Genomic DNA, 26,690 nt, shown 5'->3' on the forward strand with positions numbered 1-26,690 from the left:
CTCCTCCGAAGGTGACCCCACACCTCAAGGTCTCCCTAAAGGCCCAGGCCTCCCTTAAGGTGCCGTTGCGCGTCAAGGTCCCGCCGAAAGCGCCGAAGCGCTACAAAGCTCCTCCGGAAACGCCGTTGTGCTCCAGGATCCCTCAGAAAGCGACAAGGCGGTCCCAAATTCTTCTGGAGGAGACGTCACAGTCCAAAGTTCCTCCGGAAATGACGTTGCGGTCATAAGTCCCTCTGAAGGCGGTGGTGCGGCCCAAGACTTCTCCGAAGGCGCTGTCATACTTCAAGACCCTTCCGGAAGCGCCGTCGCGGCCCAAGATGCCCCGAAAATGATGTTGCAGTCTCAAGTTCTTCTGAGGGCGACGCCACAGTCCCAAGCCCCTTCTGAAGCGACATCGCTCTCCAAGATCACGGTCCTAAACTCCTCCCAGGAAGACCGTCACGCTTCAAGACCACTCCGGAAGCGGCGTCGAGTTTTAGAGCCCCCTCAAAAGCACCGTTGCGCTCCAAAGTCTCTCTGAGGGCGACTTCGAGGTTAAAAGTTTTCCATAAAGTGACACTGCTGTCCCAAGTTTCTCTGAGGCTGCCTTCACACCCCAGAGTTCTGCCACAGGCATCACAAACTTCCCCAGAGTTCCCTCGTAGTCGCCGTGCAACACTGCACTCCTGAGTTCTGCAGAGGGCGCCATTGTACCCCAGAGCCGGCTCCACTGGGGCGTTGCTCTGCTTTTGTTCCAGACCTCCGTAGTGGGTGTCACTCGGTTCCTGAATCCCGCCGAAGGTGTTGCTCCATTCCAGACCTCCGTAGTGGGCGTCACTCAGCCTCTGATCTCCGCTAAAGGTGTCTCTCAGCCACTGTTCTCCGCCGGAAGCATCGCTCTGCGTTTGATCTCCGCCAAGGGCGTCGCTCTGTTCCAGACCTCCGTAGTGGGCATTGCTCCGTTCCTGGTCCCCGCCAAGGGCATCACTGAGCCTCTGATCTCCGCTGAGAACGTTGCTCCATTCCAGACCTCCGTAGTGGGTGTTGCTCCATTCCTGTCCTCCGCCGAGGGCATTGCCTCAGATCTCTGCCGGGAGCGTCGCTTCACCTCTGGCCCTTCTCGACCTTGCCCTCTTTCTTGACAATGCGAACCGGTCCTTTGACCCTGGATGGATGGCGAGGCCTTTCTTGGAGTGCCCTGGCCCACCTGATGTAGGTGGGTTTGGGTCGTCAGGTGGCGCTCCTGGAGGGGGGGTAATGTCAGAGATCCACCTGCAACACCCCCCTCGGAGGTTCTCACGCTGCCTCTCTCTGCCGCGCTCAGCGCTAAATGCCGACACCTCTCCCTGGTTACTGTTCGAGTTTCTCCCAGTGATCTTCCAGATTCCCAACTGCCAGCATTTTCTGCTGGTTCCTGCCACCTGTTCCATTCAGACGGATTACATTTACCGTACGGATTACATTCACTATACGGATTACATTCGCCGTACGGATTACCCTCGCGTACTCATACCTGCTTTACGGACTGCACTCACTGTGCGGATTCATACGTGCTCACAGATCATACCTGCGTTCAGGATTCTACCGCATTCTGATTTCTCCCCGCGTTACAGCGCATAACTCTCCCGGACTCTGGTTTTATTTCTATACATCAATAAAGGATGACTGATTTACTCCCGCTTCCATCGCGTGGTCACTACCCTGACACAAATACTTGTAAGGAACCATTGTATTAAATACCACATATTAATTAAATAGAAATATAAGTTTTTCTACCTTCCTGTACCTAAATGTTCTACCTAATCGAGCCATAAAGCCACAGAATAGCATGTTGAATAAGTATTTACCCCCAAGTAAATCATTCTATATTTGTAGTGTTAAGAGTAGAAACTGAAATGGAATTATATGTCATGACTCGATACACTCCATAATGTATTTTATTCATTATATAATTATTTTGATTCTTTCTATTTTGTGCAACGTGTTTAGAACCTGACTCATGCGTCTCCAGATATTTGTTTAGCAGTAGTTTCAACTCCTGATCATTTCCCAGAGCAGGTGTATTTCTACTCTGATGGCAATTTAATTGCACACACGCTCCCTCTTTCTCTCTCTCACACATATATACACACACACACATTCAACTAATTACTAGATGTCACATGAGGACAAATACTTCTACAATAATAAATTTGATGGTTTAAATAAATCTATTTGTAGACTCAGATTACAATAGCATGAGGTGCTATTCCATTAGTGTTCAGGTTCTTCACAAAAAATTTTAATTAAGAAAAAAATAATAATAAAAAAAATAAACAAATGAATAAATTAATGTTTTTGAATATGAAACAAAGAACAAGTATAGACATTACACATAGGCATCTTTTTAATAAAATATTTTTTATAGTTAACACTTATATTGATAATTTAATTAATTTCAAGTTTTACATTTTCCAAAAATACGTTATAAAAAAAGCAAAAAATATTAAAATTTTAAAATGAATACAAATGTCTAGAAATAGGTTTATTTATCACATTATAATATCTGTTCATTTTGCAGCAGGGAGGTGAGGCTAATATTGCTCCAACATGATTATATCATTACTGTACATTCTCAAGCCCAAAAGATGAGAATAAGCTACATGAAGTAATGAGCTACATGACGACTCTGTGTTCTCACTGTCCGTTTCTGATTGGTCCAGGGACTGTCCTGATAGACAACATGCAAATAAACGGCCGGGTGGAAGGCCCGCACCGGACCATCTCCTTATCCCTGAGAGACAACTATGACCACTGGGTAATTCTGGACCCTGTCAAACAACGGCTATACCTCAACAGCACTGGGAGAGTTCTGGATCGTGATGTAAGTCAACATAATGTTTGATCATTCCGAAACAGTGTAGTTTGTTGTCTACAGTCCCATTTATTTATAAGAAGTGTGTCTCATTTGCCATCATACACACAATAATACTCTCTCTTACCTCTTTCATAACTCGTACACTATGAAGCTGACATTTTGGTTTAATAGTGTGTGTGCGTGTGAATTACTGTGTTTAAGTGCTTAATTAAAGCTCTCCAAACAGTAGAGCAGTGATAAAGGTCATACACACATACACGCTGTATAATCAAATTTCTTCATCATGATTTATTTTTGCACAAAATGCCTTTACATTCTGCACAAGAACATGCTACTCTGAAAACTGATTCTAAATATTCTGAATTAAAATTGTAACTCAGATAATAGGTATTAATATAATTATAATTATTATTATTATATTATTATGATATTGTTTTATATATATTACTACAAATTGTATTAATAATCCTCCTGTTTCATCATCATAATAATTACTGTGTTGTATTGTTATTATTATTAAATAATGTGTAGTATCATAAATGCATAAATATATATATATATATATATATATATATATATATATATATATATATATATATATATATATATATATAATAACATATAAAATAAACATATTTTATATTTGGCTTTTGATACTGTAAATATCACTAGATTCATAATTTAATAAGAGTAATGTCTTTTTAATTCTGCTGTGTCAAAAAAAAAAAATGCAGCACTTTTATAAAAAGTGACTTTATTCCCATTTAGATTGCAACATGATTACAGGATTTAGATGTAAAAGGTGATGTTGGTTTACAGATTTATAGAAATGTCTTTTCTACTTTTTCAGCCTCCTTCCTACATTCACTCCATTGTGGTGCAGGTCCAGTGCACCAACGAGCTGGTTGGTACAGTGATTCTTCACGAGGTGCGGATTGTGGTGAGGGATCGTAACGACAACATGCCTCGTTTCCAGCAGCCGCGGTACTACGTGGCTGTTAATGAGGTACGTTCTATTTTAAACAGTCCGACGTTCACATATCTGTAGGTCATCCCCAGTAACCTCTTCCTTGTCAGTAAGGAATGAGTTAGAGAAAAGATATACTGGCAGTGAATTCTAAACAAACTTGGCAGTAGCTTAGCAACCTAGATAAATGTGGAGAGTTTAATGGTTGAGCATCAACAGCACCAATGGCGACAGATCACTTGGAGGCATCTAATGGAAGATGAAGCTACATGATCAGCGTTGATGCAGATTCTCCAGTCATGAATCACATTCGTATCAAAAGAAAGACTATTTATTTTCATCCAAAGAGACAAAGGCAGGGGTGGAACCTAAACATTGTAGAAAGCATTTCTTTAAATAAACAAAAAATATAAAACATCAACTTTGATTTCAGTGACACTTCATGTAACCATTTCAGTGGTGAAGACATTACAGGCATTTCTGCTGGGTTTAATTCATTGTCCATCATGACTACTACCCTTCGTCTGTTTGAGCACACTTGTAGATGTTGCTGTTTTATTAGCAAGACCAAGGAATGTTGCTTGATGGGGGTTGCGGTCTGCTGAGCCCGGCTCGTGCCGGGTGGGTGGCTGGAGATGGTTACATGGGCTCTCTGAGCCTTTTGCCTAATTGAAAGTGGCTCCTAGGGGAACTGTCAGCACAGATTTCCCTCATTAGGAGACATCTGCAGAGAGTGGCAGACTGCCTACCCACAAGCTGTTGCAGCGGGGAAAAGCCGCCGGCCGCCGTTCCTCGCTATCGATTTTGGCCCAGAGTCAGGAGCCTCGGACTGACAGGGAGACGAGGTGTTCAGCAGACCACAGTCCATCAGTCAACAATGACGCTGGACAGAAGAGTAGAGTTCTCCATAGAGAAAGGTGGATATTGGCAATAAGCAGCCAAAAAATGGTGAGTTCAATGGACTCGCTGCTGTAGATGTAGCAAGTACATTGTTATAAAAGGTACAGATTAAAATAAATAAATTAATAAAGCTTTACTAATTTGTAATTTTGCATATTGTGAAATTAGTCTAACGTGGTTGTAGAACGATGTTGTAGTGTGTATAAGGTCCACACAGAGCACCTGGAATTCCAGACTGTGGCTTGATTGTAGTCTCACAGCTCAGATGGCAGAAATACGGTATGACAGCGAGGCAAGACAAACTTATTTATCATTTACAGACTGCCCCAGTGCTGCTCCCCAACATAATGCATGTGTCTATGTTTGTGCCTTCTTTTGATACTGATCGATGACATCCAAGCACTGCATCAAAAAGGCAATCTTTGGTCCCATCTGATTTTTTTCTTCTTTTTAAATTTAATAGGTGAAATCAGCATTGACCTTTTTTCTTATCATATAATTCAACATGAATATACCTGTAAAAATGACACCTAATTCCCTATTTATGATGAATGGGATTCAAATGGAAGCTTCAATTCTGGCCATATTTAAATTTATTTATTTATTTATTTACTTTTTACATTTCAAAAGTGTTCAACAAAGGATTGAACTAATACCCAGTGCCCCAGGTGCTGCTTTTTACTTCCTTGCACAGCTCATAGCTATTACCTCCTATTTTATTTCCTCTGTTCACTTCTGAGAAGGTCTCAGCAGCCAGGCAGCAGACCTGAGTACAAGCAAATGCTTTCTTTCTTCTCAGCTTGTCCGTCAGCCTCCTGTCTCGGAAGGAGAATAGAGTTTAGAATCAGCGGGGAAGACGCTGCCACCACAGGGGAGCCTGGTTTCCTGATAGCATCGGGAAACATGCAGGATATGATGAAATGCTAGGACTAGGAATAGTCAGGACTTGACAAGATCACAGAGCAAACTGAGTGACTGGCGATTGTGAGTTTAAAAAAAAAATAAAATAAAAAAAAAGATGATTTTTGGGGTGTTTTTTTCTTTCAGCTGACTCCTGTTGGGACCACCATCTTTTCAGGCTTCACGGGAAATAATGGTGCTGTTGACATCGACGACGGACCAAACGGACAAATCGAGTACACCATTCAGTACAATCCTAATGACCCGGTAGGGAAAGAAAAAAAACAAAAAACAAAGACATACTGTTTTAATTAATATTGTCCTCTTTCTTTTTGAATTTTCTCAAAAGTGCATGGTCTAATAAAGCAGATTAATCAGCATTCTAAAAAGATTGTGGTTTTTTTTTTTTGTGTACAGACTGCTAACAGAACCTTTGACCTCCCTCTCACTTTGTCTGGCTCTGTGGTGCTAAGGCAGAGACTGAACTATGAGGAGATCACACGCTACCTGGTCATCATCCAGGCCAATGTGAGTCTGAGAAGGAAAAAAGGCAGCACAAAAGTAAAAAGATTATGACGTGCCAAAATAGTAATGAATATTTTTTTTCGTTTCTGGTAGATCATGTATTATTCTTGACCATGTCAGAATTTAGATTCCATATTTGCATCTGCTTAATTTTTACCATTTGCTTGGCATTCATTTAGAATTATTCTGGAGAATAGATGTAATTGATACATTCTTAACACTATTTGTTCACATCTTTAAAAGAAATCAAGTTAAAGAAAATATAGACTTTTGAAGACCTAACTCAGATATCATTAAATACTATTTGACACTTAATAACAAAACGTGGGATGACAAAATAAATATCGCAAACAATGTTTCCATTTGCTCTTCATTATTCAGGGCATTGGGAAAAAAATTGAGGCAGATGACCACACTCTGAGTGGTCATCTGCGATGACCTGCGATGCCCTTGCGAGGTGTGTTCCGAGTGTTCCGAGTGTACTGGTCACTGTACTGTAACTCAGTTTCGGGTTTCTGTTCTTCTTATAGCCTTGGCCTTCTTTGTGGAAGGCAACAATTCTAATTCTCAAATCTTTAGCATCTTTTTGCCATGTGATTTCATGTTGAAAATCCAGTGGTCAGTATGAGGGAATTGTACTCAAAGCCCCAAATTTTAACTGCTCTAATACATTAGTTATGGTCCTCTCAAGCAGACAAAAACATGAACATGATGATCACTTAGGGTGTACTCACTTTAGGTGGCAGTATTTTGACTAATGGCTGTATGTTGACTTATTTTCAAAGTGCAGTGAATCTGTACTGCTATACAAGCTGTACATTGACTAAAATATATCCAAGTTTTATTTCTATAGTATTGTCCCTTGAGAACATATAATAAAAGGGTTGCTAAAACATGAGGGGTGTATACACTCTTGTGAGACTGTACTGTATATTTCACTTTGCTCATCTTCACTATTTCATAATAGTTACTACAGTATAGTTAGCCAATATCAGCAAATATGGAAAATAAAAACTAAATATACAGTGCCTGTCAAAAGTTTGGAAACACCTAGTCATTTATCGTTTTTAATTTAACAGTACATACAGTTTCTTTAAGCTGATAATTATATAAATGTGCAGATGTTACATTTTATTTTAATTGAAAAATCCTTTCTTCAATGCACACTCTTGGCATCCAGACAGTTAGTTTCTCTAAGCATTCAGCTGAAATGCTTCAGGTCATTGTCTTATTGTAAGAGGAAGCTGTAGTCCAGACTAAATTGCATGGTGTTGAAGTATAGAATGGTAGCCATGTTGGTTCAGGATTCTTTTCACCCGGAATAAGTCTTCAATGGTTGACTGTGGGTGTGAGGCAGTCTGCTAACATCTTCTCTCTTGTTCTCTCTTTGTTATCCGTGTTACATAACATATTTCTGTAAAAGACAAAAAATGTCACATTTGGACACATCTGTCCACAGAACTTCTTTGCAGTCATTCACTGTGCAATTCTTGTGTGTTTTTGCTTTTTACCCAGTTTGTTACATATAAACAAATGGAAAATGCATTTGTCTCAAAACCATAAAAGACAGGTGGGTATTTCCAAACTTTTGACAGTCACTATTACTTTTGAATTTAAACACAAAAACTATTCAAAAACAATACAAAAATAAAATACTGTACAAGTTTATCACTTACTCTATCTGAGTATTTTCAACAGAAATGCAAAAGGATTTTTTTTTGCAGTCTATTTCTGCTCACATATTTTGGCCTAGTGTCCAAAATGTCACTCAATATACATTAGTCAATTGTTTGAACTTCAAAAGCAATATAGCACTCACAGTTGTTACAGTGAACATGGTAACAACCTTGTGATTAGCTATGGTGCTCTTGCTTGTGTGATATGAATGAAGGTAATTCTATTACAACCAGTGCTTTGTGGAAAGATGTCCAACCAGAAGCTCTGCTACTGATTGAACATCATTATTCATTTTAAAGTGCTTATAATGAAATGGATGTTTCTTACTTTTTGTATTTTAACTCAAAAGTTATATCCATGAAAACTGATTTGTTGGTCAGGTTTGCTAATAATGACACAGACTTGCAGTTTCAGATCATCTGTCTCTAGCTGATTGAAGCAGAATGTAAAAAATAAAAAATAAAAAAAAATAAAACACATTCTCTATCATTTCTTTATAAGGAGCCTGGCCATCGCTCTACTAGATGCACAATTAACAATTTCAATTGAGCTGCCAGTTTGTGCACATGAGTGCATTTTAACAATTGGGAATGAATAGTCTAATATGATGCACAGGTTTATTGCCTTGCACATTCATTGCATTCATTCTTTTAATTTCAGCCCCCCAAAAAACCATTGAAGCTGGAAATTTCATTTGTGTGGATTGAGGCATGCTGTGCTAAACCAAAAAAAAAACAGTATTATTGAAGCTATTGAATAGAACTGTCTTTTTTATGAATTCCTGGGCCATTAGGAAAAATTAATAGTTGCACTATGTTTTAGCCAACTACATAATGTATGCTGGACAGGTGTATACTTAGCTAGCTAGATAGTAAATTTGTTTCAAAATTAGATTTTATTTGTCACATACACAACCATACACATTAGAACATGCAGTGAAATATTTTAACGACAGGTCTATGGCATAATAAAAAATAAAACGGATAAGAGTTAGAGTTACAAATGTAAATAATAAAAAATAGAATAAAATGAAATTATCAAAATTTGCAGTATAGTTAATAATTAATCAATATATTATTAAGCTAATTCAACTGTATGCTTATGCACTCTTTCCCTCACCCCTGCAAATAACCATCTGTATGAGTTGTACATGTGGGACTCCTAAAAAAAAAACATATCACAAACAGCACTAATAAAGTGTTTATTGCTCTCTTTAGGACCGAGCTCCTGACCCTAAAGATCGACTGACTGCCACCACAACACTTACGGTGGACGTGCTGGATGGAGACGACCTTGGCCCAATGTTCCTGCCCTGCAGCCTGGTTGAAAACACGCGTGACTGCAAGCCGTTAACCTACAGAGCCACTGTCCTGGAGCTGGAAAACCCAGTGAGCCTCTTCCATTCCTCTTCACAGTTCATGTTTAAGCTTTGTTCCCTTTATTTACCGAGAACATGGTTACTTCACTTCTATTTGCAAAGTTCTGGCTCCAGAACTGTTTTAAGATTTTAGTAGCCCTAGAGGTATTTCTGTCTCTTTTTCACAAATTCTTTGAAAAATTACACAAACTCACTGCAAAAATGTCTTAAAGTAGTCAAATATATTTAGTAAAACATTACCATAAACCAAATATGAGATTATTTGATCTATTTTAAGCCACTTAAACTGACGTTTTTTTTTTTGGCAGGTACAGTAATTTTGCTCATTTAAGCATTTATTTAAAAAAAAAAAAAATCTAACTTGTCTGCCCAGAGAACCAGAAATTAGCTTCAAAGTTTGCAAAGAAGGTTATACTGTATATTTGGCAGATACCACAGCACTCCTTCAGATGCCGTTATCCATGCCTTAATGGGTCAGAGCTGTTTTGCTAGCACAAGGGAAACCTACAGAATATTATGCAGATGGATTTAATGAGTATATAATGCATATAATGATTGGGTGTCCCAGACTGGCAATTTAAAAGAATCTGTACTGTATTTATTTTTGTAAGAAATCCACCCAGCTTAAACTTAAAGTTTATATTAATGGCAGTGTTGCTAATATATTACTGAGAAAAAAAGCAAAACAATGCTCCAATTATGTATTGTAGAAATCATGATACAGTTTAAAGATATGATAAAGCCATATCGTATACCTTTTACATCATATTATATTTGGCTTACTTCATTTAACCTTTAATACATGGGCTGTATAAGGTATAATAAAGCAGTTTAATAACCTTAGCAAAAGGACACATATTCCCTCCATTGACTTCCTGTAGCTACCTGTATCAGCACTTATCCGCACTTATCACCTCCAAACTCTTTTCTGTCCTGGCACCGCGGTGTTGGAACAAACTTGACGCTTGATGTTTGTGCAACTTTTACCTCTTTCAGTGGTTTTAAAATTAGCACTTTTGGGTTAAAGCAAAATTCTTTCTAATTAATTTCTCCCCAAACAAAGTTTTTAGAATACAGTAATCCCTCGGCTATCACTGGGGGTTACATTCCAGACCCCCCCACGATCGGTGAAAATCCAAGATGTGGCAACCTAATATGTGTACAGTACAGTATACAGAATACCTGTATATCTTAAGGCTTTTTAAACCATCCTCACACTCTTATAAACCTTTCCTCTGCTCTTAAACACTTTCAATATTCTTAAACCTACGTAATTTTACCATCAAATTCTATATGGGTACTTACCAGTGGATATTTTTTATATTGGTTTTAATTTAAACTAGAAATTTTACTGCAAAAATAATTAAAATAACTCTTAACAATACTACCTACGTATATACTGCAAAATCCTGTGACACAGCAAAGAATTACATATGTTTCATGTAAAAACCCGTGTTACAGTGAGACCACGAAAGCTGAACGGCGATGTGGTGAGGAATTACTGTAATGGTATTGATAGTCTGTGTCCTAATGACTGTGTAAAAATGTATTTATTGATTGAAAAATATCAATGCACTTTATAAGTCACTCTGGCTAAGAAAGCATCTGCCAAATACCATAAATGCAAATGTAATGTAAATTTGTATTTCTTCTACAAACATTACTATTCAGGTAATGGCAGTCATAATGGCTCTTTTTAATACACAAGGAAATAGATTTATTATAGCGATTATATGCTGGTTTCACAAAAGAAACTCATCTTAACACTCAGAGCTTGCCCAAGTGGCACTAAAAGTCCTCATTCATGAGTGTCTTGTTAAGCCATATTGAAAAAATTGCTTTAATTTTCAATAAGAGAAAGACTAATATCCACCCTGGTTGTGTAGATGACCGACTGAATATTGCTAGTGACAGTGATGCAGTAGCAGTCTGCTTAATACTGAATATTATTGTACACTGCATTCTTAATCCCACGTAATAAATAAAATTAAGAGTCAGTCATTCCACCAATTAATGAAATTCTAGGGCTCCCAGAATATTCATTATATATTAAAGAGATGAAAGTATATGAAAACCTGAAGACAGCCAAATGTGAATCTTTACATATTCAGAAACTATAGTGCACATTACATAAATAAAACAGTGTGATTCTCACATGATTTGTTAATATCTCATTCCACGTTTACTCCCCATTTGCTATTATAATAGCCTCCAAGCTTTCAGGACAATGTTCCACTAGATTTTAGAGTGTGTTTGTGGAGATTTGTGCTTATTTATCCACAAGTGTGTTAGTAAAGGCAGGTACTGATATAGTGTGAGGAGGCCTGGGATGCAATCCACATTCCAATTCATCCCAAAGTTGTTCAGTAAGGTTGAGGTCAGTGCTCTAAAGCAGGCCACTCAAGATTTTCCACTTCAAATCATGCAAACACTATCATGTGGAGATGGCTTTTGTTCAATGGGGGAATTTTGTGTCTGGAACAGGTTTGGATCTTTTAGTTCAAGTGAAGATAAATTGTAATGCTACCACATCCAAATACATCTTATACAATTATGTGCCTCCAACTTTGTGGTAAAAGTTTGGGGAACAACCAGATATGTTTGGAGAAGTCAGGTGTAAAACTAACACAACGTTTTAACTGGTTTAGGAGGTACTGTTTTTACTTTTAAACTGGTGGAAAAAACAAACATTAATATAGGATACAGTGTTGCTCTAAATCTGCCAGTCAAGGGCTGCATATAGCCTTAATGTGTTTTGTGATTATGCTTGAGATAGATTTCTTCTCCTTTATATAGCTTTTAAAGTTCAGCCTTGCTTCTGACTTTATCCCAAGCAGTGACCCACCAGATTAGACGTGACCTACCAGTGGAAAATGTTCTGATAAAAGATGTCATTTATACACAACACAAAAGAAGGAATATGTTAAAGCTGGCAGGTGGAAACTAATGTGTTTTAAAGCAGCCTTGAGAAAAGGTATTACAGTGCTATTGATCGGCAGGCGATCTCGCTAATGTTCTCAGCCCTTCGTTTTTAGCTTGTAAAACAGCCAAACTTTGCATAGAAGCCATTTTGCACAATATTAATGTAATGAGTGTTTGTGTGTGTGTGTGTGTGTGTGTGTGTGTGTGTGTGTGTGTGTCATGTTGTTCCCAGTTCTGACTAATGGCACCGTCTTAAATATAAAAAATTATGTATTTTTTTATGTGGAATCTTCAGCCTTTTACTCTATGCCCCTACTGCTTTCCTGTGCAGGATTGTTCGAGGAAACGGGGGGAAGAAATCTCTCAGGTTTATCTTTACTGCAAATGCCATGGTGACCGAAAGAACGTTTGATGTTTCTATGGCAGTTTTCTAACTTTATCAAAGCACTGAACACATTTTATATTTATTAGCAAAGGAGTAAAAGCATTTAAATTTATTTTTAAAGATTTATTTAAATTGCTCCTAGACATGGAAGAAAATGAATGCTCTAAAAGTGTTTACATGTCCAGTGAGATATGATTAAAGTTTTATTAGCGAGTGCATGGTAAGAGTTTACTGTAAAATATCAGGTAGTTTCTACAGTGCTTTATTATAGTTTAATAAAATAGTAAGATTCTGAATGTTTTATAGAGAGGCTGGAAATATACAGTAGCTTTCTGTTTTCAATCTGTTTTATTACTAATACAGTATCATACTGTAGAACACATTGCATTCTGGGATTGATGTTTCTTTTGGGTATCTAATAATTCTTTTTAAAATTTCTATGATCGGTTAATATTTTTTTGAGGATAAATTAACTTTTGAATATTATTATCATGATCTAACTGTCTATTTGAGTGTTGGCATTTATCTATTTATTTATATATATATATATATATATATATATATATATATATATATATATATATATATATATATATATATATATAATTTTTTTTTTTTTTTTTTAAGAGATTTTCATTTGCATTTCTACAAATATTTTAATCTTGGGTCTCATAGAAGCAGTTCACTTTGTCCTCAGCTCTTCACCCACTACCTCTTTCATGTAATACACCAAAAGTTACCACATATCACTGAAACAACATGCACTTGAAACTGATTTCAGGTTTCAGGTACTGATTTCAGGTACATTGCAGACTGAATAAATTAATAAATAATGCTAAACAATGTAATCAGGTTTTGCAAAGTGCATCCAGGGGTTTGTCTAGCTGCTCACAGTCCTCACAGCTGTCTCTCAGATCACCTGCCCTATAAACCCTGCAGCATTACAGGCTTCAGCTCATTTCTTCCTTCCTATGCCTCTTCTGCTCTTTCCTTTACTTTATATTATTCCTCTGTTGAAGCTCTCTGTTTAATTGGGAAGTTGTTAGGATCCCCAGTGCAATGACCCGAGGTTCTCTCTCTTGCTTTATTTTAGAGCGCTTTCTTTGATAGTTCGTGTCTTTCTTGCTTTCTTTCTTGCTTCCTTCCTTCCTTCCTTCTTTCCTTCCATCTCTCCTCCATTTCCCACCCTTCTTTTTCTTTCTTTCTTTCTTTCTTTCTTTCTTTCTTTCTTTCTTTCTTTCTTTCTTTCTTTCTTTCTTTCTTTCTTTTTCTTTCTCTCCCTCTCTCTCTCTCTCTCTCTCTCTCTCTCTCTCTCTCTCTCTCTCTCTCTCTCTCTCTTTCTACCCTACATTCCTTCCGTTCTTTTTTCTTTCCTTCTTGCCTTATATCTCACCCCCCTCTCTCCGTGGTCAGGTCCAGCCTAATTAAGATGGAGCGTACAAGCCACTTCCTTTTTTTTTAGGAGATAAAATGGCACTTAAAATTCTGCTGCTGATAACTGAGATAAAAAAGAAAACGGTCAGAATATCCATAACACTTTTAAGTCCCCCTCTTTCCTTAAGAATTTTCTTTCTGCCCTAATTCTCTTCACTCCACAAGTAGCTTTTCTATTTACAATTGGCCCAATTGTTATTTATTTATTTAATTTTATTTTATTTTTTTTACCGTTTGTTCACTTTAAAAATGATATGTAATTCCATCAAATTGCAAAACAGCAACACATCAGCAAAGCTCAGCCTTCCTACACTCCTGAGGACTTGAAGGAAAGTGAAGCTGCTTTCATTCTAACTAAGTGATCCTGTCTGACAGGTGTTTTATTCTCCCTGTAGTACACAGCTTGTGTGCTGCCGCTACAATAACAAGAAAGGTCAGCTTGAGCAAAACTGGAGTTTTCCTTGCGTAGATGATGTCGATTGGGCCACATCACAAGTCAAATCTATCTGGGACATTTGGCTATGCTTTCAGAGCAGATATGTTGGAGTAATTGGAAGTGAAGAAGTCCCTCGCAGTCTCAGATGAGACTCGGCCCATTGAGCTATAGAGGCTATTTGTAGCTCTCTCCAGTAACACATTAAAGATGAAAGTAAATAAGCTCCAATCAGTGCGAGGTATTGCGCTTATGTTGCCACAAATTACACAGAGTTTGAGGAGCCAAGTTTGGGTTTGTTAAAAATCTAAAGGCTTTAGTTCAGACAATTTTCTGCTTTAAGTGAAGATTTTATACATCCAGAAGTCACAGAGGTCTTGCATCTTGTTATGGATATGGTGAAATCATCAGCATAATATTAACCTCTCTTTTTACAATATGTATATAGGTCTTGAAAGACAAATATCAGTTGGAAAAGCTCAAGTATGACTTAATTAAAATCAATTATATGCAATTATTGGATTTGTTATTTCGGTAGGGTATTATTCAGTCATTCAGTGCTTAAACACTGGGGAAACATTTATCACAGACAACATACAGAGCATACAATATTTAGTATGTCATCAATCCAGCATGGTAAACTGAGTAGCTTGTGCGAAAGTATTTACTAAGTTATTATAATTGTAAGATACACACTAATGACAAGTGCTCAGAATGATGATTTGCTTCAGGGAGTTGGGTTGTTGTGTAGGTGAGTGCTGTCTCCGTGATGAGCAGCCTGGAGGTGGGCCAGCGCTGGGTCAGGCAATAAAACAGCCACAGCAGTGCAGATGAAATCCACCCCACCCCCCTATTTTCTGTTTAAGCAATCCCTTTGCGCTTACTGTTAGCAAGTTGGCAAGAGTGTTATCAACAAGCTGATTTTTTTAAGCTCTGTCTTTTGGGAGCCTCTGGGGTGCGCTTGTACTTGATCTGTGCTCACCTTTACAAAAGTCTTGCCATGACTATTGTAAGTGAGAGGCAAACAAATATGAATATATTACACAGAATGAACACTTAGTTTTTGCTAATTAACTAATACATTTACATTTACATATACATTTATGACATTTGGCAGACACCATTATACAGAGTGACTTAAAAAGTGCTTTAACATCTCCATCAATAAATACAATGCAATACTGGTTCATTAGGACACAGACTAAGACTACTATCCTCCTAAAAACCGCTGGGAGAGAATATAGTCAGAACGCAAGTTTGTTTATTTATTTTTTTTAAACACAAGAAGTGCAAATGTAGGGACCTCTGGAAGAGGTCAGTCTTTAGGTGTTGTTTGGAGACTGCTAGTGACTCAGCTATTCAGACATCAAATGGAAGTTTTTTCCATCACCACAGTGCCAGAACATAGAAGCGTCTGGAGTCTGCCTGTACCGCGAGAGATAGTGGGGCCAGTTAAGCAGGGGGTCCTGGTCCATTTTTGGCTTTGTAGGTGTTTGTTGTATTAGTGTTTTAAATTTGATGTGAGCAGATACAGGAAGCTGAGAGAATAAGCACAGCAGTGGGTGGTGTGGGAAAAACTAGGAAGGTTATAAACAAGTCGTGTGGCTGCATTTCGGATTAGTTGCAGCGGTCGAATGTCTTTCAGAGGAAGACCTGCCAGGATTAAATTGCAGCAGTCCAGTATTGGGATGACAAGGGATTGAACAAGCACCTTAGTGGCCTCTGTGGACAGAAACGGATAAATTCTTCTGATTTTGTAAAGGAGATATCAACAAAAATGTGTTACATTACCAAAGTAAGAAGAAAAGTATAGTTTGTCCATTGTTACCCCAAGGTTGTGTGCAGTACAGAGATCTCAAAAACAGATAGGAATAGGTGGAAGATTTTGTTTCTTTTTTATGTTTAGAAAGATGAAACTAGAGGTATGTTTTGGGAATGGGGTCCTATGTGATGCAGTAAAAAGCTTACTGGTTGTGCAGTGACAAACATGCAGTGAGAAGTATTGTACTTTAAACAGCCAGCCATCTTATTACAGTTGACAATTGTCATTGGCACCTGTCAAGCGGTGGGATATTTTTGAATTTTTTGATTAGTTAGCTTCAAGAGGAATTTTTATTTGTCACATTTACATTACAGCACGGTGAAATTGTTTCTTTGCATATCCCAGGATGCTGGGTAACTGTGGTCAAAGCCCAGGTTCAGCCATGATACAGTGTTCTTGAAGCACAGAGGGGTAAGGGCCATGCTCAAGGGCCCAAGAGTAGCAGTTTGGTGATACTGGAGATTGAACCGCCCACTCTGATCAGTAACTCAGAGATCTGAATGAATATACAGAGGGGCATTAAAATAGTTAGATGACTGGATCAGGGTATCTCCAAAGTGGCAGGTCATGCGGGGGTTTTCCGGTATGCACTGGTAAATATCTAGGAAGGAAAACTCACGAATCAGGGACAGGGTCTTAATATGATGCTTTGATGTTCTACTGGGAAACCTTAAGTCCTGGCATTCACTCGGATGTTACTTTGGTATGTACCACCTACCTTTACATCATTGCATACCAATACGAATACAATAAAAATTGTGGCAATGGAGTTCTCTAATAGCAGTGGTAATGACAGGATAATGCTATCTGCTACACTGCAAAAATTGTTCCTGAATGGTTCGAAGGACATAATACGGTTGTTGGGTGTTGACATGGCATTCAATTTCCCAAAATCTCAATCGGACCATCCATATGTGGGATTTGCTTGACAAATAAGTCTGATCCCTCACATCTAACAGGACTACCACAGCATACTTTCAGAAGTCATGCCTTATCCGATTAGGTATCAAAATGGGGACCTGCACAATATTAGGAATGTTATAGCTCATATTTACAAACTAACAGACAGGCAAGTGTTTGTGAGGTTTAAATTGACCAGCAAATTTGTTTATTGTTATAAACATTCGATTTTAATTAAGAAATTATATGATATGACTAAAAAGGGTGCATGGTGCAGCATTTCCATTTCTTTGGGGGCTGCTAGTGTTTTACAATGTTTCTAAGGGCAACTTGTATGTTTAAGATACATCTACTTCAGTGTTGAAATTCAAATACATATACAAATATGGATATTGGTGCAAAGATACAGACAGAGCATAAGGCAGAGCATAAGGCAGAGCTGTGGTTATTACAGATGTTTTCATCCATCCAGGGCTCTGTCTACATTCATTAGCAGTGTGAACTCAAGCAATCTCTGATGCAGACAAATCAAAGATATTTTTTTGCACTCTCTTGTTACATGGAAATTTACAGGAAGCAGGCATAGAACTGTGAAACAGTCAGCTGTCATCCTCCGAGGTTACATTTGTAGCTTTGGATTTATTGCCAAGCTTTACAGTCAGCAGTGGTTACCATCAAGCAAACAAGTATTCAAAGATTAGTGCAAGTAATATTTAAATAAAGATTTATGGCGGTTGAAAATGGATTAGATTGCCAATCCCCTCCCCTTCTCCCAAGTCACTGTTGTTTTGTCTAATATCTTTTCTTGTCTACATCTTTCAGCCTAAACCAAATCAACATTTGTTACTCGATGGCAGCAGCACTCTGGAAAACTAAATTACTAGACATAACATGCTTCTCAAAAACAAAAAACAAACAACTCATGAACTGGGTTCAAACAATAGCAAATTGCATAGGTAGTTGTCAAACAGATTTAATCAGTATATCATGGTCTGTTCTTCCCTACTACACTACATTTACATTTACATTTGCGGCATTTAGCAGACGCCCTTATCCAGAGCGACGTACAAAAGTGCTTTGAGTCTCTAGTAATGAATAAATTTACACTGGTATGCAAGATTACAAACTTAATATAAATATAACCCTTGAACTAACTTAACTTTTTATAGATAAGTATTTTTAAAGCATATCATTGTCTTACTGTGGCTGGACAAATCAGCTGGACTCAAGATTTACTGCAGGCTTTTTTAGTTGCAGAGGTTGGAAATTACACAGCAGCTCACTAACATACATTATTAACCAACCGGAATAGAGATCAGCTGCCTGTTATCAAGTCTTATGGTTGGGGAATGTAGCAGAGATGTAAGTAGATGCATTTACATGTGGATAACATTCTGTTTCAAATGGATGAAGACAAATAAAAAAGCCACTTCTGCATTATTGAAACAATATTTTGTCCTCACTGAAGTGATTTAACAAATTGTTTGCCATTTCAGTTAAAATGTTCCCTTTTGTATGTTCACAATCCCAATTTCTTTTGTAATTCATTGTAATTAATGCAATAATTAACTGAGCATATGAGCATTTGATTCGATTTTAAAAGTAATGATGATCCTCCAGTGCTGCACAACTTGCAGCTTTTACAAAATGCATTAAATGTACATTTAAGCTTGCTAAGTAGTTCTGTCGTCAGCGTCTTATCGCTAATGCATAACCTATTGTATATATGCAGCCATATGTTGTGACTGCAATCATCTTGAGCTGTCCTTAGCACTCTGGATTAACACAGGCCAGCTCTTCACTGACTTCCAGAGCACCTTTATTTTTCACTCACAGTTTCCACCCCACTCTCTCTTTTTAATGTTGTCATTATAGGTTTTGCAAGGGCAAGCTGAATTATAGATGAACTGTTTATTTACTGGCTGCCAAGATTATGCTCAGACCTTGTGATTCTGCACATCCATGCAGAAGTGAAGAGAGAAAGGAGAATGAGACAGAATGAGAAAGAGAGTAAGGGAGAGAGAGACAGATTGACTTCTCCCCCCGGGCTTTCGAATTCTCATGAAGAGTAGGAAGATCAGCTTTTAAAGCTCATAATTGATATGGAGACAATATGCAGTGTTTACGGTAAACATTCTGCATTGCAAAAGAAAGCAATGTCAAAGTCACCTTTCACAGTTTTTTGCCCTTTGTTTCTTGAGAATTCTCATTGAGCGACAGTTATATGGTTCGTTCAGATTTCCTCCTTAAAAGTGCGGCAATCTTGTGCGTGTCATGGAGAAATGACAGCATGGCTGCATAATGACCTGGTCTCAGCTGTTACAATCAACTTGAATAGCAACCAGAAAAGAGAGACATTAGTCATTGGTGACTTCTTGTTCTATCTGTCTTTATCTTGTCAGGATGAAAAGGAAGCCGAGTGTGGAAAGGCATGCCAAGCAGCTTTTTTAGAGGCTCAGAACACTAAACATTTATTTGCCTGTTTCTGATAGAGCAAGGCGAACCCAGTGAACGTGACTCCACCGATCCAGGCTGTGGATCAAGACAGGAACATCCAGCCACCCTCCGCTCGCCCAGGGATCCTCTACTCCATCCTCATCGGTAGGTGTCTGTTTTTAGTAATGCTAGAGAGAACCACCAGCCACAACTTCCTTTTGTAGCATAAACAGAAGGCAGGAGCAAAGCCGTTAGTCCTACAGTGAGAGATCGGGGCAGCAAAACGAACGCAACGCTGAATGCATTTTGAATCAGCAGGGCCCAAAATGAGTCATTATTTTCTGTAGCGAACCCATCAATGAAAGCCTAGCATCTTATCGATCCCCTACTCTCCTCCTTTCTCCCTAGGCAAGCCTGCAGTCTACGCTGAGTACTTCTCACTAAACAGCAGCACGGCCGAGCTCAGGCTCCTGCAGCCTATCAGCCGCGAGCAGCACCAGCAATTCGACTTGATAATCAAGGTAATAAAAATAACCTTGGGAAAAAAAATTGAATGCTGTCATAACTTGTTAGCGGATATGCTCGGTAGATTATGAGTTAATAAGAGTGAGCAGGGGAAAAAGAAAAGAGAGAAAGCACGCTGGGGTCTACATAAGAGAGGTGTACAGGATGGAGTAGCTTGATGCATTTTTCAATAAAAAAATGATAATGCAGGCCACTGGGCTTTTTTACACTGCGAGCTGGTGTGGTGTATCTAATGTCCCAATGATTCAGGAAGCAGTTCACTCAAACTGGGAGCTCTGCCTGGAGCTACTCAAAGGATCAAAGCGAGGAAGTGAAGAGTGTAGAAAGCATGCCAAGCACCTCTTTTAAAGGCTTAACAAACACAAAAAAAGCACATTTATTTATTTCTCTGTTTTCGAAATAGATAGTCTTCCTATGCCCCATTCTCTTGATCCGCTACAGTGTAGGATGAATAGATGGATGGATAGATGGGCAATATCTGCTTGTACAGTATTTCAGCTAAGAGCTATTCAACACAGTTATTAGTTCAATTCAGCCCACATTCACTTATTCAACACAATGTTGTCTTTATGTATACCTGCGGTAAGGTTTACTGCTTTGTTCTGTTATTGTAGCTGTTGTAAGTGAATGTCCCAAGTCTCCTTTGTCAAATTTCTGCTCTCAAAAATCACTGGCTATGTAAAGGAACTAGAACTAGCCCTTTCTACCCCATATTTAAAGTAAAAACTTTCTCAATACAATTACCTTCTGTTTTAAATCTACTCCCTTAAGTCTATATCCCCTATCATCCATTGGTTTTTAGCTGCAGGTAAATAAACTCGATAAGCTTGGGTGACACCACATTAGTCATTCCGGAGTAACATGAGTCTGGCTTTTATCCAATGTCGATGCTCTGATATAAACTAGTACTCTTTTCAATTGAAATATCACCAGTTTAATGTCAGTATAAAGGACAGGAGGATAACTCTTAGAGGTAATTATCAGTATCTCTTTGGAAATGTTGTGTGTGCCATGTTATCTTGAAATATCTATTGTGGACAATTCACATTATTTACTTGCACTAGTGGAAACTCTAACTGGACTGGACTAGCACAGCGTCACTTTCACTTTTACTTTTACTTACATTTTTTTATACAAGCACATGGACACTTTAATGACAATTACATCACACTGAGTCACTATAATCTATACTTCTGTTATACATATCTGTCATACACATCTGTCATACACATCTATCTCTCTCTCTCTCTCTCTCTCTCTCTTTATATATATATATATATATATATATATATATATATATATATATATATATATATATATTTTCTACTTATAGTCAGATTATATTTTCATATTATTTTATACTTCTTTTCATTTACTTTAACTGTTAATTTGTTACTCTTTTATTTTTATCTTAGATTGTATTTCATGTTTACAAGTCGGACAGTCATGGATTTCACTATATGCCATACTCTGTATGAATGTGCATGTGAAAAATAAAATTAAAATAAAAATTTGAATTGACACCCAGTATTTAAATTGCCTTTTATCACTAACACTATTCATATTAGTCCAAACTGTTCAGCTAAAGGTTTGTGAACTTATGACCCTAACACCGTTATACACTTTCAGAATAATAGTCATAATATCCGAGAGGTTTTGGAGGTGGTTTGTGCTTATTCAGCCTTAAGAGCATTAGTGAGATCAAGATCTGATGCTATATGAGGAGGGAAAGGTTGCAGTCGGTGCTCCGGTTCATTCTAAAAATGTTGGATTTTAGTTCTTCTAGGAGTTGCTTTGTGCATTTGCACATTGTCATGTTAAACTGTATTTGTGCCTTTCAGTGAAAGAAAATTGTAATGCTAGTTTGGCATTACAGTTAGAAGGCCTATACATGGGTGTGACGGTCAGGGGTTCATATATTTTTGGTCATATGTTAGTGTATATTGCATGGTAGTTACTCTTGGTACATAAGACAATATTTAAAGTTGAACCAAACCTGCAGATGGAACAATTAATACCCTAATTGGTATTTAGATTATAGATACAACTACAAATTTCACATATGATACAATTTTCCTGGAACCAGAGGTGTTGGAGTTGTTTGCTCAATGCTATTTTACAGTATAATCTTTTTAAACAATACAAATAGCAGTGTTTTGTGTATTATGGAATGCCTGGTGAGGTTTTTGTGTTAGTCCACATAACCTACACGTACCCTAGAGCCAAGCTGGTGGGTGCAATCTACTTAACATTCTGGAACCACATGAAGTGTTTAAATGAAGTGTTAGAATAAGACTCACATCACATATTTCTGTCAAACACTGGTGAAGATGTGGGAAAAGCCTCGCTGCTGAGTCATCAAGACACCCTGGCACTGAAACACCTTCACATGCAGTGCTGCAGATTTCCCGTCAATCCAGATTGAACCTGACTACACGAAGATTTGTTCCCATGTATAGCCTGTAGTACCAGTTTTTCTCCCTGACTTATTTCTTGGCTTATTCAAATCCCTAGATGGGCTTCACAGCTGCTGATTATCTCAGTACATTGCACTTGTTACATCAGGAATACTGATGGACGTTTATCCTGATGACTGGGTAAATCGGAGAAAAAAGGAAAACTAGCACTGGATGTAGCTTAGCTCTTAAAGATCACATTAAAGATGTTTACATATATAGAGTCAGAGTATGTATATATATATATATATATATATATATATGACAAACGTAAATTTTCATATAGGAACATTACTTGTGTTCAGAGTTACGTTACACACAGAAAGTTGTCATGCAAAATATCAAAGGAAATTTACATGTGTGCAACGACATACTTATACCCCAGAGGAGACAGCTGTTAAAGACAGAAGATTTAATGAAGACTGAAAAAATAATTGAAGCTTTTCAAGCATGACAACATGTTTGCTTTTCTTTGAAATATTGCATGGGAGAGTATTTTTATGCAATTACTTATTATAAAGTGTGCCATCATTTGACAGACTTATATGCTGTCACCAGTTATCAATTATGTATTAACAACACATGCTCTAATGAGTAGATCTTGCTGTCTAATGCATTTTGATGTGAGGTAGAACAGTTTGGAAGCTTGTCTAATTGTTGTTACAAGCTTCAACTTAACTAGCAATCGCTGAGAAACACCTTCATTATATCTTTAACCAGAGTTACACACAGTAACATATGTAAGTCTCATTATAATGCTAGTAATTTTAATTAGCCCAGTTTTTGTATTTCTTCCTTCACAGAACTCCTCTAACCTTCATAGAGAGAGGAAAAAAATCTAATTAGCATAAGGACCATCACTAATAAGGATCCCTTTTGTGGGACTGGTTTGATGAAGTGTAAGGATAAACCACTCTGATTTAGACACAGCTTATGATTGTAAAAGACAGAAGCCTAATTAACGCACATCGTCACCTCTGGAATGTCTAATTACTCAGCGAATCTTTGTGCAAATAATTTCTGGGGTGCTACGGCAAAGCTCGTATTCCATGTTTGTTTGAGAAAACTAAATCCCACTGACTGATCTTTCTGTATTTTGCTTTTTCAGGCAGAGCAAGATAATGGACATCCACTCCCAGCCTTTGCCAATCTTCACGTTGAGGTACTGGATGAGAACGACCAGGCACCTTATTTCCAGGCAAACTCCTACCAAGGCTTCATCCTTGAATCAGCTCCAGTTGGCACCACAGTCTCCAGCAACACTAGTCTCTCTTTTCCACTTACAATCATAGCTCTGGATAATGACACTGAGGAGGCGAGTATCACAATGCTGATTTGTCCAGAAAATGATAGCTGATTAAAGAAAAAGGCTTCAAGATTTAAAAAAAAATAATTTACGTATCGCATCGAAGGGCTCAGTATCATTCACCTTTACCAATTTGACATGCTTGAAAGTCTAACATGCTCTTTTCACATAATCTTACAGTTAAATTTTTTAATAATTCAGACCATCTTAGTTTGTGTCAAACTTTTTTGGTATTTTATAGCTCATATCTCGCCAACTCCCTGTAGCTGTTAACGTTGATGCTTCTAGTGTATGACAAGAGCTGTCAGGTCTTTAGCTGTTTCCTCTTGTTCTCTCTTTCTTTTTTTGGCTGTGCTCTCCATCTCCTTTTCAGGCATTTAATTTGCTTAATGCTAAACACGATTGCTGCTTTGTGCCTAGTTTTATTGTTTTTTGATTACATTTTTTGATTCTGCCAGCTAGGTCTTTTGAAATCTCCCACTGCGAATGTGGTGAATCTCAAGGACGGCTTACGGCTGAAAGGAGTAGCATATAATGGGGAACTGTAAGCAGGGTGTGCTGGCTGAAATCAGGAACAAATAGTTTGTTCCCACTACTTTGAGTTTTTTTTTATGTGCTTTTCTTGCCATTTTCCTAGCACAAAGACTTGTCGTCGCTACCCTCATTATTGCTAAAATGATCGTATACAGTACTTGTTTTTAATTTTTGAGTGAGGGCCGAGTCGGGCTCACCTGGTCTGACCATGAGCTTGCTTTATCTATGTTGGGTGGTGTGCACAACAACGAGAACTCGGATAAGGTTAATGAGCAGCGATGCGTGAATAAACCATGGCCACCATGGTCGTTTTCCCTCAAGTTTTTATGGCCGTGTTTGCCGCTAGATCAAATCCATTTACTAAGGCCACAAAATCATTATCAGCACTGCTGAGAGAGGCGAAACAGCTCGCGTAATGGAAGTTGCCATAAGCATAAAAACTGCGCAGTGCAGATTTTTTTATTATTTTTTTTCAGTCTATGCTACAGTTGGTATATAACTATAGATTTCAATTACAATGTTTGTAGCCTTAATAGTCAGTCACATCTAAAGTTGCACAGTGTTTTGTCCTCTTTAGAAACATTGCAAGTGTACACATTTCTGGAAATAGTATAGGCATCTCAGTGATTCTAAAGCTACTTCTGTGAAGTCTCTTGATGGCAAGGAGAATATTTGAGGTCTTGAATGTCATCCTTTTTGTTCCCCCTTCTATGTTTAGGTGCATTCTTTACATCTTTACTGTACTTAAATACATTTTTGAACTACAGTGGTATGAAAAAGTGTTGGCCCCTGATTTCTTATTTTTTTGCATCTTTGTCACACTTTAATGTTTCAGATCATCAAACTAATTTAAATATTAGTAAAAGATAACAGAGGTGAACACAACATGCAGTTTTTAAATGAGGGTTTTTATTATTGATGGAAAACTAAATCTAAAACTACATGGTCCTGTCTGAAAAACCTAATAACTGCTTGGGACACCCTTAGCAGCAACAACTGCAATCAAACGTTTGCGATACCTTGCAATGAGTCTGTTACAGTGCTGTAAAGGACTTTTGGTCCACTTATCTATGCAGAATTGTTGGAATTTAGCCACATTAGAGGGTTTTTGAGCATGAATTGCCTTTTTAAGGTCATGCCAAAGCATCTCAATAGGATTCAGGTCAGGACTTTGACTAGGCCACCGCAAAATCTTCATTTTCTTTTTCTTCAGCCATTCAGAGGTGGACTTGCTGGTGTGTTTTGGATCATTGTCCTGCTGCACCTTTTCACACCACTGTATTTATACTTAACCTTCGTCTTATGTTAGCTTTCTGGTACTATCTCTTATGTTAACGGGTCGGTTTTGACCCGTGTCGTAAAACAGTCATAAAATACCCTCTAAACTATTATTTATCATCCAATCTGTTTCCTACCTCTTGGTTACCTTGTTAGGTTTCCTTACCCATGAAAATATTGCTTTTAATATTTTTAGTGTGGCCCCCTGGCCTTTCATTTGATAGCATACCTCTCGTTTTCAATTTAAAAAAAGTGTAAAATGAACCTCAAGAGAATAATATAAATAAATTGAAGATTGTTATGTTGCCTGACTATTACTGAGGGGTATTAGAAAACATCACTAAATAAAAAAAAATAAAAAAATTAAAATTATTTTAATATTATTAACTATAGTAACATCTATGGTGTTCGGGTGTATGTGTATGTATGTGTTTAGATGCATGTGTGGCAAAAACTTGCAGAGATATTTTTTTCAGTAGAAGCACAATATGTTTGTCTTTCTGTCCTTATTGCTAGGGCAGACCTGACAGCTCTTTCTTTTAGAATCAGGTGGCCTCAGTGGGGTTGTGGCTGTTGCTGTGCTTTTTGATGTTGAGGCAGGGCTGGCTGAGAAGGATGCTGGTGCTGATGCTCCTTGAGTTGCTGATGGCATGGATAGAGTGCTAGGTGAACTCTGCAGCTGTCTAACCATGGCTGGGTCTCAGCTTCGCTAAATGGGTGTCTTGACTAAGGAACTTCCTAGCTCCTTAAGAAACATTCTTCGCTTGTTTTTTTTTGGTTGAGGTCCACCCTAGCTGGATGTGGTGCCACAACACAAATGCATTGTATGCAGACACATCTAGGATGTTATAAAACACAACCACTGGCCATCTCCTGGTCATTCCCTGGCAAGTGTAGGTGACAGTCACCTTATCCAGGTTGTCCACTCCTCCTTTGTTTTTATTATAGTCCAGGATAAGTATGGGCTTCGTCTCACTTCCTGATGACACATCTGCATCTTTGTGAATTGTGGACATAAATGCCCCCCCCCAAACACTTTTTTTTTGGACAATAAAAAAACAACGGTGGTGTTGTCT

The 26,690-nt window shown here is 38.0% G+C and overlaps 1 protein-coding gene across 1 annotated transcript in view; it reads left to right on the forward strand.

Moving 5' to 3' along the window:
* Positions 1-26,690, forward strand: part of pcdh15b (protocadherin-related 15b) — a 212,322-nt gene that overhangs the window by 67,209 nt on the left and 118,423 nt on the right. The window contains exons 5-12 of the mRNA XM_046853892.1: positions 2,682-2,842; positions 3,687-3,842; positions 5,751-5,870; positions 6,021-6,131; positions 9,023-9,193; positions 19,572-19,680; positions 19,924-20,036; positions 23,605-23,811. Of these exons, the coding sequence (XP_046709848.1) occupies positions 2,682-2,842; positions 3,687-3,842; positions 5,751-5,870; positions 6,021-6,131; positions 9,023-9,193; positions 19,572-19,680; positions 19,924-20,036; positions 23,605-23,811 (1,148 nt within the window). The remainder of the gene's footprint in view (positions 1-2,681; positions 2,843-3,686; positions 3,843-5,750; positions 5,871-6,020; positions 6,132-9,022; positions 9,194-19,571; positions 19,681-19,923; positions 20,037-23,604; positions 23,812-26,690) is intronic.

The sequence above is a fragment of the Silurus meridionalis genome, chromosome 7, assembly GCF_014805685.1.
Source record: "Silurus meridionalis isolate SWU-2019-XX chromosome 7, ASM1480568v1, whole genome shotgun sequence".
Taxonomy (NCBI): Eukaryota; Metazoa; Chordata; class Actinopteri; order Siluriformes; family Siluridae; genus Silurus; species Silurus meridionalis.